The 17,141-nt window shown below is 56.8% G+C and overlaps 1 protein-coding gene across 3 annotated transcripts in view; it reads left to right on the top strand.

Annotated features, from left to right (window-relative positions):
- Positions 1–17,141, top strand: part of DNAAF5 (dynein axonemal assembly factor 5) — a 36,761-nt gene that overhangs the window by 9,010 nt on the left and 10,610 nt on the right. For 2 of the 3 annotated variants that reach the window (XM_082430639.1, XM_082430637.1), the window contains exons 4-11: positions 176–294; positions 3,579–3,811; positions 4,367–4,579; positions 8,214–8,357; positions 9,872–10,040; positions 11,926–12,073; positions 14,789–14,939; positions 15,643–15,799. In XM_082430639.1, coding sequence (XP_082286765.1) covers positions 176–294; positions 3,579–3,811; positions 4,367–4,579; positions 8,214–8,357; positions 9,872–10,040; positions 11,926–12,073; positions 14,789–14,939; positions 15,643–15,799 — 1,334 coding nt within the window. The remainder of the gene's footprint in view (positions 1–175; positions 295–3,578; positions 3,812–4,366; positions 4,580–8,213; positions 8,358–9,871; positions 10,041–11,925; positions 12,074–14,788; positions 14,940–15,642; positions 15,800–17,141) is intronic. The other variant, XM_082430638.1, reaches the window with a different exon arrangement.

Raw genomic sequence — 17,141 nt, 5'->3', positions numbered from 1 at the left:
CGCATCCTGCGTGCTGGGAGGCCATGGGGCTTTGACAGTACAGTTTTGCATCTTTAGCACTTTGCTTGGGTTAGTGATGGAGGCACAGCAGACTCGCTGGTGAGTTCCCTCGGGCAGAGAGATCCGGCCGCCCCCCGGAGGGCGCCCCCCGACCTGGGTCTGTGTTGTGCGGCAGGTGCGGGGCGGCCAGCCTCTGGGAGCAGGTTGGGCTGCGCTGGCAGATGGAGAACGAGGAGGAGCTCAAGGACAAGCTGGACTTCGCTGGCCCGCCCCCCGCACACCACCCCTCACCAGGTGAGCGCGGCCAGCCCAGGCCAGCGGTGGGGCAGGGCGAGTCCCTCGCGGTCCTGGGCAGGCCTCCCTGGGTACGTGCGGGCGCAGCCAGCCGAGGAGCGCGAGGCTGATGGGGAGATGTTGGACATGGGTGGTGCTTTGTCATCTCACAAAGCTTTTCTGTGAGCTTCGCCTGAAGAAGCAAACACACAGGTAGCCGGTGAGATGCAGTCCTTGTGTTTTGGGTGACGCTACCCCCAGAACAGAGGCTCCCGTTGCTGGACCTCCCGTCCTGCCCCTCGTCGTGGTTCTCTGCCAGACTGTGAGCGCCCGCGGGTGCCTGTGTGTGCACGGGCACACCGTGATTTCCCTTAGCTCTTGAGTCAGATCCGGGCTGCGTTTCCAAGGAAGCCCCCTGCCCGCCGGGCTGCGGCCCTCCTCCTTGCCCCTCAACCCCACACGTGTCTAGTTTCTTCTGCTCTGGAAACGCTTTCTGTCTGGGAACGAAGTCCCTTCCACTGAACTTGATCGGACGCCTGTATCGCTGCAGTCTGTCTGCAGGTGTCTTCTTACAGTGGAGCGATGGTGGAGTGCCGCTGGCAGGGACAGAGCCTGGTAAACATGCACCAGGTCAGACGGGCAGCACCATGGCAGGGACCGGGCCCGGGGCCCGCAGGCCCCTCCAGCCCTGGTCAGGTGAAGTCAGGCTCGGACGGCCGCCCTGGAGGGGACGCCTTGCACGAAGGGCAGCATGAAGACAGCTGCTCACGCCGCGTGTGTACCCGCTGCTGTTCACTGTGAGACCCAGAAGGCGGCTCCTCCCCCACACCTGGGAGGCCTGTGCTTTTTGTTTTTTTGGTCCACATGTTTATTCATGCAGCTTCACCTCCCACGCCGCACAACTGCTATAAGGGGAAATCACGCATGTTTTGGAAAAGGTACAAAAATTAGTTGCCAGCAGGGTTTTTTCTGATTTAGTAAAGTTTGAGAATGCACCATCTTTTAAATTATCATGTCTGCCGTGTCAAGTACAGGAAAGGAGGCTTCAGAGCCATCTTCAGAGTGAGGCCTGCATCTCTGGAAATGCCTCTCAGGCCGTGTGCCCGCCTGTCAGTGGACCACTCCCCAGACGGTCCTAACCTGTCCCCTCATCCCACAAACTGTCCACAAGGGACATGTCATCAGGAAGAAAAGGGCATTTATTGTTTTGTTTTTTGTTTTTTACAAAATTATAACAAGCTCACTTAAACAGCCAACAGAATCTGAAACATTTAGAACTAATTCTCTCATATACCATAAAAAGAGAAAAGTAACAGGAACAAAACTTCAAAGTGAGGCCTCATGGTACAAGCTGTTCTTTTTACTAAAACACGCTTTAAACTTTGACATGTCACTGTCTCATTTCTATCTCTAGAGTTGTTTTGAGTCTTTAAGGTCAGAATCTTGTAATCAAAATCCTCGGAGGCTTTTTTATAGAAATTGAGAAACTTATCCTGAAATTCACAAGGAAACGTAAAGGACCTAGCACAGCCAGAACTTTGAAGATGAAGACCCAGGTTGAAAGATGAGTACTTCTGGTTTCAAGACATAAAAACACAGTAATCAAGATGGCGAGGTTATGAACATAAAAACAGACCGACGTGGACTTCCCTGGTGGCGCAGTGGTTAAGAATCTGCCTGCCAATGCAGGGGACACGGGTTCGATCCCTGGTCCAGGAAGATCCCACATGCCGCGGAGCAGCTAAGCCCGCGAGCCACAGCTACTGAGCCCATGTGCCACAACTACTGAATCCCACGCGCTTAGAGCCCGTGCTGCACACCAAGAGAAGCCACTGCAATGAGAAGTCCATGCACCGCAACGAAGAGTAGCCCCCACTGGCCACAACTAGAGAAAGCCTGCGCGCAGCAACGAAGACCCAATACAGCCAAAAATAAATTAAAAACGTAAAAAATCAGACCGACAGACCAGTGGAACAGAGCAGAGTCCAGAAACAGACACAGGCCTGTGGACTCTGAATTTTGGCAAGTTGCAAAGACAATTCAGGGGAGAAAAGACGTCTCAGCAACGGTGCTGAAATCACTGGATGTGCAAAAAAAAGTGGGCTTGGATCCAACCCTCCTGATAAACGAAAATTAACCCCAAATGCCACATGGATCTAAGGGTACGACCTAAATACACTCCACAAAAGAATGACTGATAAATTGCTTTTCATCAAAATGAAAACTTCTGCTCTTTGAAAGACATTAAGAGAATGAAACGACAAGGCACAGACTGAGATGTTTGCAAATTGTTTACGTAAGGACTTGTGTCCAGAACACAGAGAGAACTCTCAAACTCAATATCAAGAACACAATCCAGTTTTTTTAGTGGCAAAAAAAATTTGAAAAGACACTTCACTGAAGACACACAGATGTCAAACACGCCCATGAGACAGTGCTCCAGGTCATTGCTCATGAGGAGAATGCGCATTGAAGCCACAAGGAGATGCCCCCTCCCTGCCTGGAAGCTTGACCTAAGACTGCCCACGCCAGGTGTGGTGCAGACGTGGAGGAGCTTCAGGTCTCGTGCATGGCTGGGGAGGGCAGACAGCAGTGCAGCAGCGTTGGAAAACCGCTCGGCCATTTCTTAAACAGTTTAGTGCCCGCCTTCCATGTGCTTAGCCGTGGCGCTCCTGGGCGCCCACCCGAGAGAAGTCTCGTCGGCAACAGCCCATGGCAGAACAGCCCAGATGTCCGTCGGCAGGTGGACAGACTGTGGTCTGTCCGTGTGCCGGAACACCGCTCAGCAGTGAGCAGGGGCCGGCGCCCCCACCACTTGATGGGCCTCAGAGCGGAGGAAGCCAGGCAGGGAGGGGCGTGTGCTGCGCAGCTGCACTCACAGAAGATCTAGACATTGCGGCTCCGCACAGCACAGCGATGGGAGCCACCGGGGCTGCCTGGGGGGAGGGCAGGGCGGGGCGCATCGCCAGGAGCACAGGGACCTTCTGGGCGATAGGTGTGTGTCATCTTGATGGCTGCGATGGTTCACAGTTGTATCCATTTGTCAAAACTTACAGGGTTGTGCCCTTCGAGCATGTAGTTTATTGTGTGTCACACCTCAGGATCGCTGTAAAAACTTAAAGTAAATTATGACACTTTGTGGCTTCATTTCTGTCTTCAGGGTTGGTTTGAGTTTTTTAAGACCTCAAAATAAAACCCGTAGGTGTGCCTTAAATGAGGAACGTGTAGTAAGCGACTTTCCATACGAGTCATTGAGATCTTGTTTGTGCATTCCGCGGGTTCCCACCCATCTTTATGACCCACAGGGAGCCGCCCGGGGCTGGGCTGCCGGGAGCTGGTCTTCCGAAACCTCTCCAAGATCCTTCCCGCCATCTGTCACGACATCACCGACTGGGTGGTGGGGACCAGGGTGAAGTCGGCGCAGCTGCTGGCGGTACTGCTGCTGCACGCGGAAGCCCACATCACGCAGCACCTGGAGCCCGTCCTGCGCACCCTGCTCCGCGCCTGCGCCGACGAGGAGATGGCCGTGGTCCGCAGTGTGAGTGGCATTCCGCCGTCCTTCGGGGCCTCGTGCACCCTTCTTCGTTCTGCAGTCTGTGAGCTTGGACAGATAGCAGCAGGCATGCCGTCGCCCCCGTGTGCAGGTGTAGGTGTTCCTGCGGCCCCCGGGCTCTCCCCGGCCGTCTGCATCCAGCCTGCGTGCCCATACAAAATGGCGTTTAAAGGTGCTCTCTAAGCACGTGCAGGTGAGCGGCCCTGTGTCGGAAGGTAAACACAGCCTCCACCCGCAGGCCACTGCAGCGGTCACTGCGCGGACAGACGTGCAGAGCCGCCCCCCTGAGTCCAGCTCAGGCAGCCGGGCCCCAGAGAGGACGCGCTGACAGCCCTCCCCCCGCCAAATGGCACGAACTCCTTCCCCGGGCAGTTCTGAGCTCATGAGGGGACTCGCCGATTCTCGTGGGCGTTTGAGCACATGTTAGGAAGAGACGGGCCTGCAGGGCTGTTTCTGGCAGGTGAAAGTGGGCATGGCAGACTCAGAGCAGCGAGGGGCTGGGAGGGGTGGCAGCCTCAGGCCTCCTCCATCTGCCCTCAGTGCACGAGATCCGCAGAGCTGATCGGGACCTTCGTCAGCCCGGAGGTGTTTCTGAAGTTGATCTTGTCGACGCTGAGGAAGTCTCCCTCCCCCTCCGGCCTCCTGGTCCTTGCCTCCCTCATCCGGGGCTGCCCGAGGGAGGCCCTCCGGCCGCATGTGAAGGTCATCGCTGTGGAGCTGGCCCACGCTCACATCTGCCAAGGGTCTGAAAAGGTAAGTGTGCGCGGGAGAGGGTGGGGCTGGGGGGATCGTAGAGTCCACCCATTTCCACGGTGACTCAATCCCCTGTGGGACTGTCCACACGTAGCAGTTGTCAGTCCCACAGGCCTCGTGGGGACATCTGACCGACGTGGTCGCTGGGGTGCGGCCCTGAGGTTCTCCTGTTTGGACGCACGTGCTTCCTGGCCCATCCTTCTCCGTCCACCATGGTGGCCGTTTAAAGTAAAATGAAACAAAGTGCAAAGGCAGGTCCTCAGTCACGCTGGCCGCATTTCGAGCGCCCAGTAGCCCTGTGTGGCCAGTGGCTGCAGCACTGGACGGTGTAGGATAGAACACGTCCATCGTCGAGGACAGTTCTGTTCTAAGGGTGGCACTGCTGTGGGTGGTCTCGGATGGAGACCCCCCTACCCCCACCCCCCCCCACCCAGAGAACCTGGGAGTCCACACGCCCCATCTGTTGGTCCATGTCGGACGCGGTGTCTCCACGGTGAGCTTATTCTTACCGCCGTCACTTGGCTTCTAACGGGGCTTCCAACAGGCAAGCTGATTTGCAACTGTTATTGGGAGCTGTGCTTGGTGGTTACAGATTTGTTTTGTCTTAAATTGAGCAGTAAATCCATTACATCTGAAGCTGAAACAATGTAGGTAGTTAGGCTTAGTCATTTGGAATAATTTACAATTGTTTGCTATTGAAGGATAAATAATGACCTTGTTTTCGCATGGCTGTGATGGGCTTAAACCCTGAGTCTTTGCATTGGACAGTGACCCTCCCATCTCTCTGTAGAGCAACGAGCGTTTGCCTCGCCAGGCATCTGACCCATGCACTGCAGGCCCCCTGGGCCATGGGAAGCTGGCCCCGCACACCTGACACTTGACAGTGGCTGCCACGGCCACAGAGCTGGACCACAGGGGTGCCCAGCTCCCGCTCAGCCGCCGGGAGATGCACTTCCACACCTGCATCTGGCCTTGACTCTGACATACGTTCACAGCCGTGTGGGAACCATCTTAATAAGCCTGTACGGCAGCTTCGGAAACACAGATGTGGGGCTGGAGCAGAGGTCTGGGAGGGGAGACGTTTGTGGGCTTTTTCACCTCCTGGTGTTTTCAGCCGTATTTCAACTTTTCCCAAAACCCATTTTTAAGATAAACTATGATAATCTAAAAATGCAGAAAAAAGTTCCACATTTTTACTCAACTGGTTCCAACGAGGATTTTCATTCCAGAAGCATTTCTGTTCTAGAAGGTGCAGCTTGAAAGTTTGTGTAGGTGTTTCAGTACACGTGTTGCAAGCTGTGCAGCAAAGGAAACGTCTTTTCACACCTGAGTGTTGTCACAGGAAACCACGGTCCCTCGATCCGTCTAGTTCAGAGCGCATGCTTGGTTCCTGTTCCTCCCGTCCTTCCAGGAAAGATTTACTCCGTCCTGCAAACAGAGGGACCCCTCCTGACCGTTCATCCACACACGTGTCTCTAGACACGTGCCAGCCTTTGGCCAAGGGGCCAGCCGGTGTGACCCCCAGGCGTGCGAGCCACTCCCGTCCCCGCACGCCGGCGGCCAGCAGGCACGGCCTCCACACGGGGAGGGGTCATGCTAGCGTTTCCTGCAGTCGTTCTCCAGGGGCTGTGAGGACAGGCCGCAGATGCTTCAAGACCAGACTAAATGTAAAGGCCCCGGGTTGGGCCAGCAGGGCCCCAGAGACATTCTGCTCATCTGCCTGGGCCTGGGCTCAGCTGACAGGACCTGAGCCTCTGCTTTGAAATCTGGTTGTTTATCGACAGGGTACTGAGATGCAGAAACGGTTGATAAAACAGAAGTAACTCGTTTCCTCCTGTTTACTCAGGAATCGGGTATGGGGTCTGGGATGGGAGTGCCTGGCGCTTTCTCCGGTGAAGTTGTGGCATCTCCCTCTGTGTCAGTTCCCTCTGTGTCTTGTTTTCTTTTTCCGTGTGTGTGTGTGTGTGGTGTGTGTGTGTAGGTAGGTAGGTAGGTAGGTAGATGTTGAAAATCCTCTGGTTAAATATCGTGTAATCCGTGAACGTTAAGGCCCCGTTTCCTCAGAGGTGGTGCCGTGTTCACAGCAGGAGGGCAGTGCTCGTGAAGGACACAGACCCTTGGTTAGTTCCAGCATCTGCAGGTGTCGAGAGATGGCTCAGCCAATGCTGAGAGCAACTCCCTGTTTATTTTATTTTTTTAATTTTTTAAATTTATTTATTGTTGGCTGAGTTGCATCTTCATTGCTGTGTGCAGGCTTTCTCTAGTTGCAGCGAGCAGGGGCTACTCTTCGTTGCAGTGCACGGGCTTCTCATTGCAGTGGCTTCTCTTGTTGCGGAGCACGGGTTCTAGGCGCGTGGGCTTCAGTAGTTGTGGCACGCAGGCTCAGTAGTTGTGGCTCGCGGGCTCTAGAGCGCAGGCTCAGTAGTTGTGGCGCACAGGGTTAGTTGTTCCTCAGCATGTGGGATCTTCCTGGACCAGGGCTCAAACCCATGTCCCTTGCATTGGCAGGCGGATTCTTAACCACTGCACCACCAGGGAAGTCCCAATCCCTGTTTACTTTAATTGAAAGAATGGTAGCTCCTTAAATGTGTATTATAGGTCATTTAGAAATTAGCCAAAATCATGCCCTCAAAAAAATCAATCAATCAGTCAGTCCAGGTCTGAAAGAAATGGGGCTGTGGGAAAAGTAAGTATTTGAATAAAACACCAATTTTGGCTTCTCGGGGGAGTTAGGACCCCCGAGTGGCTGGGGACATGCCACAGTGAATTTTTTGTTTAAACTTCCATGATTTATATCACTTGTGAATGAGTCATAGGATTTTAGAGCTGACTCAGAATTTAGAACCAATCCATTGTCTAGCCAAATCTTCACCAAACTTTTGAGCTCACACCCCCATTAGTAAAAAAAAAAAATACCTTAAGCATTTTGCCCCGGTTCCCTCTGTCCTTTATGAAACATAGCAGAGCAGGCGTGTGGGAGGGGTGTTCTAGGCAGTTCTTTCTCTGGGGCCCCCACCCCGTGCCCACTCCTGGCCCCCATTTCACAGTGGATGAGGCTGGAGCCCGGGAGGTGAGAGATGGGCTCAACCCAACCGAGGTGTCACCTTGTCCCCCGTCAGTCTGGAAGCATCTTTGAATCACAGAATTTTATTTATTTTTCTTAACTTAGTGTTATAGAAACACTCAGAAGTGCACAGAAGGGGAGGGGAGCAGTGTGCACCCCTCGTGCCTGCCGCCCGGTTCCAGCCGCGTCCCCCTCGGTCCAGCTTCCATCTGACTCTGGGGGGGGGAGGTGGGAAGAGCCGGGGTGCTCAAAGCAGCTCCAAGATGCCCTGTCCTTCCACTTGTCACCTCCACAGTGTGTGTCACTAACACACGCAAACTTTTTAAAATGTGACTCAAATACCATCCAGCACTTAACAAAGTTGCCGTGAATTCCTCGATTCTCGGGGATTCATCAGGGATTCGGTTTCCCTGTCGTGCGGACGGGCACCCTCTTTATGGCTGATGTGCCAGAAGCCTGGCCCAGTCCACTCGCGGGGTCGCCGTGGCTCCGTGGCCCTGGTCAGTGGGGCCTCGTGTGGGCCGCCGGGCGGGTGCAGGGGTGGCTGACGGTGCCCCGCTCTCTCCGCAGCGCCTGTACGGGGAGCGCCTGCTGCAGTGCGTGCAGGCCGTGGTGTCCGTGAGCCGGGAGGACTGCCGGGGGGCCGGCGTGCCACTCGTGGAGGTGCTGGTGACCGTCCTGGCGCTGTGGGGACCCGCGGGCCTTGGTGCCAAGGTGAGGGGGCCCTCCTGCTTTGCCTCATTCCCGGGACGGGAGGCTGCCATCTGTCAGTCTCTGCCGTCGAACTCCAAGCCTCGGGCTTGCCCAGCGCACTGGCTACCTGAGATGGAAGAGTCTGGAACGCGCGCGGTGAGTCGTTCTCGAGGCGGCCTCAGGGGCACTTGCCCAGCACACTGGCTACCTGAGATGGAAGAGTCTGGAACGCGCGGGGTGAGGCGTTCTCGAGGCGGCCTCAGGGGCACACGGGATTTTAAATTCCCTCCAACTGCCAATTGGCTTCAGGATCTCAGAGTAAGGCCGGGTGCTTAATCTAGGAGAAACAGACAAGAAATGAGGCCTCCCTCGTCTCAAATCTGCGTTTCAGTGAGGTTAAGAATACACACGTGCACCGGAGGTCAGGAGAGAAAATAATATCATGATTTTCCTATTTAGTTGCAGCCCAGCTTTACACAGTTGTTTCCATTCCCCTGGCTCTGTATTTTTTTTTTTCAAATTCTTTTCTCCATTGAACTTCCTTGCTTCCTTATTTTTTTGGCCGTGCCACACAGCATGTGGGATCTTAGTTCACCAAACAGGGATGGAACCTGCATCCCCTGCGTTGGAAACACGGTGTCTTAACCACTGGACCGCCAGGGAGGTGCCCCCCCCGCCCCCCCACCCCAGGCTCTATATTTAACTTAAAATCTTCTGACATCCAGCTCCGTGCAGCTGCAAGGACCATCCAGAGACCCGGCTGTCTGACCACTTCTCCCCAAGCTGAGACCTCGGCTTCTCCCCCTGGTTCTCTCTCCCCCTCTCCATCCACACTGTGTCCGGGAGGCCCCCCGCCTGCCCTCCCCTTCCCCGGCGCCTTCCTAAACTGTGTTTTCTTCCTCTCTTTAAAAACCCCCTTTCGGGAGGGCACGTGTCTGAGCAGGGAGGCCGTCACTATAGGGCTGTAAATACTAGAAAAGCCGAATCTGTCGTTACGGGTGAGTCTGCAGGCCAGACTCGGGCCCCGGGACAGCTGCACAGAGTGCTGGGGGCGTCCTGTTCCTGCAGCCCTAGGGGGAGGAGGGTCCGGTCCTCCCTCTCCTCTGAGCCCGCAGAGCAGCAGACACGCTGTCGCCGGCGGTCTGGTCAGGTGAAGAGCTCGGAGAGCGAGGACGTGGGCCCACCTTTGGCACCCATGGTTTAAGTCTGTTCCGTGCAGTCCCTGAAACAGCCTGCTCCCCCTTCTGCACAGATGGAGCCTGGCTGGGGCTCCAGGGTGAGCCTTCCGCCCTGCAGGGACTGCCCTGCTCCGGGTGGGGCATCCTGGGGTGGGGGGACTGTGCCTGAACTGCCTGTAGATGCTCGTTTGTCCATTTCGTTATTTCTCATACAGACGGGAGGGGCGTCGTGGGAGCCCCGGGCCACGTGGCGTGTGCCCGAGTGGCTCTCCCTCCCTCAGGTGGTGAGGACGGGTCTCCAGTGGGGTCTGTGAGTCCCAAGATCGGGTCGCCCCAGCCTGTGACTTGCGCCCGCAGGTTCAGGAGACGCTGGCCGAGCTGGCCGCGGTGGAGAGCATGGACGGCAGCCAGGAGCTCTTCCGAGCGCACGTGGGCGCCCTCCTGGAGCGGCTGGCTGCCTCGCACCAGGACTGGACCAGCCACTCCAAGGAGCTCCTGCAGTTTGACGTGGTGCTCACTCACTCAGGTGAGCCACAGACGGGCGCCCCCGGGCTGGGTGCAGAGCGCTGGTCCCGTGGTGGCCCCAGCAGCCCCGGCACAGACGGGCAGAGCTGCTCGGCACCACCCAGGAGGCGGCACGCCCAGGCCTGGTTCTTCACAGTCACTCACGGTCACTCTCAACCTGCGGAGAACAGCTGTTTTAAGGAACAAAACCTTAATTGAAAAGATGCTGCGAACTTTATAGTGAAGGCTTGCTGTAACGTGGGTCTTTAAAGTCTGCCCAGGCACACATTTTTATGTTAAACCTTTTTTTTTTTTTTAGAAGAATTCAAGAGTGTGACATAGGACCAATGTATGTTTTTAATTTTGTTTATTTATTTATTTATTTATTTATTTGGCTGCGCTGGGTCTTAGTTGCGGCACGCGGAATCTTCCGTTGCAGCACGTGGGCTCTTCATTGCAGCACACAGGCTTCTCTAGTTGTGGTGCATGGGCTTCTCTCTAGTTGTGGTGCATGGGCTCAGTAGTTGCGGCGTATGGGCTGCAGAGCGCATGAGCTCAGTAGTTGTGGTGCGTGACCTTAGTTGCCCCGCAGCATGTTCATTCCTGGACCAGGGATCGAACCTGCGTCCCTTGCATGGGAGGGAAGATTCTTAACCACTGGGCAACCAGGGAAGTCCCTGTGTTAAACCTTGAAAGCGTGACTTTGCACGGCGTCCTGTGTGGCCCGTGCTCTTCCCCCAGGTGCTGCCTACCCTCTGTGCCCGCTTGGCCTCCTGCCCGGGGATTAGGGTAGGACCGGCGGGGCAGCGGGACTCCGAGCTCGCGGTCTTGTGTGCCGTGCTCCTGGCCACAGTGCCCCCGGGCAGCAGCAGAGCTTCGGGCTACAGTGGACCCTCCAGCCACGCTTGTTTGGCTTTGACCCTGGCCTTTGAGGTGATGCCTCTGAAAAGACTGAAGTCCTGACTGCGTACAGAAGTAGCAGACTGGGCGTAAACCAGAGGGCCTGAGGGCGACGGCTTCACTTCTGACACACGATGTCCTGGGTCAGCACAGGGCCTGGCGGGGAGGGCAGCTGGTGACCCGATTCTTCTGAGCTGCGGCTCACGTCTAGACCGCGGAGACTGTGTTCTCCCCATTGCGTGCAGGTCCAGGTCCTGAGCACCGTCACTGCGTCTGGGATCCTTCCAGGCTCGGGGACAGTGGCACCATTTGTTCATCTAGTAACAGGCATGGGAAAGGACGCTGGCTGCCAGGCTCAGGGTCACACATCCAGCAGCCTACATGGTCCGAATAATGGGTTTTGGTTGGCCTTTAAAAGATTGCTTGGGGACTTCCCTGGTGGCGCAGTGGTTAAGCTGCCTACCAATGCAGGGGACACAGGTTCAAGCCCTGGTCTTGGAAGATCCCATGTGCCGCGGAGCAACTAAGCCTGTGTGCCACAGCTAGTGAGCCTGTGCTCTAGAGCCCGCGAGCCACAACTACTGAGCCCACGTGCCACAAATACTGAAGCCCACGTGCCTAGAGTCCGTGCTCCGCAGCAAGAGAAGCCACCACAATGAGAAGCATGTGCACCGCAACAAAGACCCAACACAGCCAAAAATAAATAAATTTTAAAAATAAATTAAAAAAAAAAAGATTGCTTGACTTTAAATTTTTTTAAGAATTTGGTAAGATGTAGGAAAAAAAAGAAAGTTTACATACCGAACAATTAGAGCCATGGCGGGGTTAGGGTCAAAGGGAGAGGGGGAACCTGGCGTCCTGGGCTGGGAGCATCCTTCCCGGAGCTGAGGGTGCACGTCCGCTGGCCGTGCCCAGCACGCGCCTCCTCTTGCGGCCAGAGCGGCTGCGGGGCTCCCGTCCTCCCATCCTCTTGCCACGTAGGAATGAGGCCCCTGTCTGTGCTCTAGGCCCTGCCCTCGGAGAAGTCTTGCCCCAGCTGGTCCCCATCCTCAGGAGCTGCCTCCAGCCAGCCCGCGACCCAGCCATGCGCCTGAAGCTCTTCCCCACCCTGACGGGGCTGCTGCTGGGAGCCAGGGAGACGGTGGACTCGCAGGGGTAGGTCTGCTGCCCCCCACGTGGTCCCCCCATGCTGCCCCCCAACGCGGTTTCCCCACCACCCCACTCGGTCCCCCCATGCTGCCCCCCACGCGGTCCCCCCATGCTGCCCCCCACGCTGTGCTGCAGCTGAGTGGTCCCCACGTGCTCCCCACTGAGGGCTCAGGTGGGACCTGGGGTGACCCCGAGCTCTGGGTCCTGCTGTCATGCGGCTCCCCACACAGCCAGCACCCCAGGGAAACGGTGTAGTCCGGGCAGCGAGTGCACCGCACAGAGACACTAAATCAGTCGCGTTCTTGTGGTCATTAATATTCCGTTGAATGAAAAAGTTTTAGGGAATGTTAACTACTACTGTTTTGTACATCAGCTGTTCTTAGCTTTAAAAGGCTTCTGGTACCTTTCAGGCCTCACAGAGAATTGATTGAATGACTGTTAAGGTTAGAACTTAGGGAACTCCTGTCCTCCGGAGGGACTTGAGGCAGCATGAACACCCGGGCCTCCAGCTCGGGGCCCCGAAGGGAAGGAGGCGGGCGGCCCAGGCTGGACGTGAGGCCCGGAGCAGAGCCGTCTGCAGGCCCCGCCCTCCCCCTTTGCAAAGCGACACAGCATCCCCGGCAGGACGGGCTGTGGGGCGTCAGGCAGTGAGATGCTGTTTGCTGTTTGGGGACCCATCCCCTGAGAGGGAGCAAATCTTTGTCGTCGGCCTGTCCTGGACTTTCCTGGGGAAATAACGGGTCATTATTCAGACTTCACTTCTCTGGATGTTACTCTGATCTCTGCTCTTGGGCCTCTAGCCAGCCCATTGTATTGCAGGAAATTTTATTTCCTGCTTGTCTGCAAAGACTTCAAGGGTTAGAAGAGACTATAAAAAGGTTACTGAGTCGGGTCTGGCAGCTGCCCCGAGAGTAGAGAGTTGGCGGATCAGTCACTACCCCTCGGGGCCCCTGCTCTGCTGCGTCCCCCTGAGGACAGTCAGCCCCCAGGAAAGAAGCCCCCACTCTTGAACTGAGTTCCCTCAAGAAGCTGCCCTTGAAGTCTTCTTGTGGAAAGAAACCGCTATCAGGAAAAGAAAGTTGTTCAATTTACAATTACCTAGTGCAAGGATTAACTGTTTTTACAGGCAGGAAAGATTTTGGAGAGCAACACCTGCTTGGTTTTGAACCTCAGGGTTACAAAGTGGCAGAGTCTGAGATAGCAAAGGACCGCGGCCCCTCCTCACCCCACCCCACCCCCGAAAGCGCCTCTGGCACCCGCACACCCAGGTGGTGCAGGGCCCCCAGCCAGAGGACGGCGGGGGCAGGGGCACCCTGGCTGGAGTGCGACCCCCAGTGAAGGAGGCCTGCTCCTCTCTCTGGGCGCCCAGACACCGCCCAGTGCCGTCCCCTCGTGCGGGACGTTACGGAGCTTCTCCCGTGGGGCGAGGCCCGGATGCTGGTGGTTCTGGAGGAGCCCGTGGGCCTGTCCGGGCTGGGCTTCCTGGTCTCGGGGCCCAGCTGCGTGCGAACAGCTGTGCGTCCTCTGGACGCAGGGTACTCATTCTTGGGGAGTCCAGTGCCTTTTCTGCTCCCGGCATATCACTGGAGTCCCACTGCCTGTCCCCCCTCACGGCCAGCGCTCGGCCCTCAGGCCCTCGTGGCCACGTCGCGTGGGCCGCCTCAGCCAGGACACGGGGCTGGGCTTTCCAGAGAGTCCCCTGGTGAATCCCTTTGCAGGGAACAGCAGCTCCTTGCTAAAGAACTAACGCACGCAGAAAACCTTGACTGCGTGTGAGTCGCCCTGCACCAGGTCCACTGTCGGAGGCGCCGCTGGCTCTGCAGTGCCCCCTGCTGGGGCCGCCGCGCAGCCGTGGGCTCGCAGGCCCTCGCGCTGGTCCAGGTCCGGAAGCAGCTGGCGCTGGAGGCGGGAGCCCCCCGTGAAGCGCGCTCCGGAACGGGCCTGGGAAGCAAGTCAGTGCGTCCTTTGTTGGGCAGAATACGTCTTGCTCCATCAGCAGAGGCCCGTGGGGTACAGGAGTCGTACGGAGGGCTGAGGCTTTTCCCCGGGCTTTTGGACGGGGCCGCACGTGTGGCTCCGCTGCCGGGTGGCCAGGCCAGCCAGTGGCGCTCGGGGCTGGGATCCCGATTTCGTTTTGCTTTGTCTTTGTCCTGACGGCGTGTCAAGAGGAAGGTCCCCGACTGTGTTGGCGGGAACATCCGTGTCTCCCGGTGTCTTGACACATGGGACCGTAGGCGCAGCCCCAGGGTGCCCTCTTGCCAAGGTAGCGGGCGTGGTCAGAGGGACCTCACGTGGTCGCAGGGACCTCGAGGCCTGTCTCTGTAAGGTCGCCGCCTGTGGGAGTGACGTGCCGCCCCATCGGTGCTCGGGGTAGCGCGGCCACCCTTTTCTTAGATCCAGGAGGGGTGTTGGGGAAGCCCCTCGGCCACAGAGTGGGAGGGAGGCTGGAATACACCCCCAGCCCCAGGGTCCGGTCCCAGGAGAGGCGGCAGGAACCCGAGTGCAGCCCTGCCCCGTGATAGCCGTGGGAGAGAGCCCCACGTCCCCTCCCTGGCCACTACCCCGGGGAGCGGGGGCTCTCGTTCAACGTCCAGTGTTCGATTTCCGCTTGTTTTGTCTGTTTGGCCTTTTCCCTCCGCCCAGTCCGTTTCCCAAATGGAAGCGCTTCCTTCGGGGAGTCTCGGTGCCCCCCTCACCCACCCTCTCCTGCGTCCACTCCAGACAGTTCCATGGCTACCTGGACACCCTGATCAAGGACATCTTCGTCCCCAATCTGCAGTGGCACGCGGGGAGGACGGCTGCGGCCATCCGCACAGCGGCCGTGTCCTGCCTCTGGGCGCTTGTCAGCAGCGGGGTCCTGTCAGATGAGCAGGTAGGGCTCGTGCGTCCTGGACCCAAGAGGGGAACAGGCTGTGCCCTGGGCTTCTGGGGCCTGCCCGGCGCACCTGCCGCAGGTGAAGGGCGCTCACCTGAGTCTCCTGATAGTGGCAGCAGATGCTCCCAGACAGACCGAGGGGACGGGACTGTGGGGCCGGAGGGCGAGCGGAGGTCTGGGGGGAAAGCCTGTTGTTTCCTTGGGTCACCTGGGGGTTTTCTTAGGTGATTGTTACTGTTTACAAGAAAAGAACTTCATCACAGGAGTCTGACTCAAGAGTGTTGTTTGTATTCATATTTCCAGTTAGATGAGGAATTGAGGAAACAGTAGAAGTAGGCAAAACATTGTGGTACCTGAACAGCTGTTACTTAAGTTGAAATGTCCCCCAAACTTTACTGGACACGATACCCAGTCCTGCTAGTAAGTAGTGGGCTGTGTAGGATCGGTGCCTAAGACTTTCTGGATAACAGATTTTTTAAAAACCAACTGACCGATGTTCAAATGACCTGGATTTTAAAATCAAGATTCAGATCTGCTTCTTACATAGAAATTTCCAAGTAGCTTTCCAGACTCAGTCACACTCGCATCAAAACCAAGTCTCTTCAGTGACGGGCAAAGTACACGGTGCGTGAGTAGCGGTCTCTGTCACGAGGGTGGCACCAGCCTTGACCCATAGCTTGTGTGGTTTTTTTTATCGCAGATACAGGAAGTGCAGGAAATGTTGATGCCTCAAATTCTGACCACCCTGGAAGAAGATTCTCAGATGACTCGATTAATTTCGTGCCGAATCATTAACGTATTTTTAAAGACCTCTGACGGTGTGATTGATCCAGACAAATTCATCAAGATTTATCCTGGTAGGACATTCTTCTTTTCCAAATCATATGCCTCTGTTTGTTTGACAGTTGTTTCTTTTGTAGGAAAAATAGAAAATGCTACTTTGACTTCTGGTCAGGTTGGTGCTATGAGTCTAAACATGGATGTGACAGGTATGACGTCACTGAATGTCACTGAATAAGTAACGTAGCACGAGAAACAGGACAGACGTCTTGTGGACCGGAATTGCGGGGTGGGAGCTTAGACGCCCACGGCAGCCGGGGCTACCACCCCGTGGCCTTTGGTTTGAGGGCGCCAGCCCTGCCTCGCGTCCCCCGTGTCACTGCCTCTTGGAGCCTGGGAGCACCGATGAGTCCCGGCCACAGAAGCGAAACCCGGCCCGAGCGGAGCAGCGTCGCTGGAGGTGGGCCTGCAGCCGAGAAGCTCAGGGGCTGGTGGGCGTGCCCACGCTGGGAGGAGGTGGAAGGTACAGGCCCTCAGTGCCGTCTTCTCCACGTGCGGTTGAGATCCACGGAAATCTACCAGGGTAACAGCCGTTCCAAACGAGTTGAGCACTTCCTGCAGCAGGGGCCACATCTGGCCCCAAGGGTGGCAAGAAGCAGCCCGGGAGGCGGACGAGGAAGAGCGGGCGAGCCGGCAGAAACAGGAGCAGAACCGGAGGAGCTGAGAGCAGAGGCGGCGGGGAAGGGCCCCCTGCTCACAGGCGGAACTAACAAATCTGGCAAAAAGTCAGCGGTTCCTCGTGCCTGAGGCAGTGGTGACCCTTAGCCCCTCCTGTGTAAACATCTGGATTCCCTGCCGTAACATCTGTTGCCGCCTACGGCTAGAATGAAGTGTTATCTTGGAACCTATTGCATGTGTAAGAATAAACGTTTGTAAGAAGTAAAAAAGCAAGTTGAGAAACAGATGGAAGCGGGAACACAGAAACCCTGGGAGCAAAGATGGGGGCGGGGCTGAGTCTCTAAAAGGCGCCAGTCGTAGGGGCAGGCGCGTCGCCTAGATCTGTGAGAAGAGCAGGCATTGATAGACGTCTCACCCGTTCACAGGAGGCATTTCTGCGGGTCGGGAAGGACTGTCTGTCCACTTTCAGCGTGGGACATCTGGTCCCAGAGGCTCAGCAGAAACACAGCTGACGTAGCTGGTGGCCGTCGTGTCACCAGGCCCTCAGCTCTGTCCCCAGAGCCACGGTGGGCGGAAAGCGGGGTCAGCAGACGCCCTTCCTGTGCTGTCTGCTCGTCGGGGAGGATGGGGCAGCCGGGGCGTGAGGCCTGTGTGTGACTCTGAGGCTGAGCATCTCGGAGCCGGGGGGCCGCCAGCCGCCTTGCAGGTCAGAGGGCGAGGACGCCCAGGCCGGGTGTGAAG

This window comes from Balaenoptera physalus, assembly GCF_965194825.1.
Source record: "Balaenoptera physalus genome assembly, chromosome: 16".
NCBI classification, from domain to species: Eukaryota; Metazoa; Chordata; class Mammalia; order Artiodactyla; family Balaenopteridae; genus Balaenoptera; species Balaenoptera physalus.
Note: the sequence above shows the minus strand (reverse complement) of the source record. Positions and strands in the feature narration are given on the sequence as shown.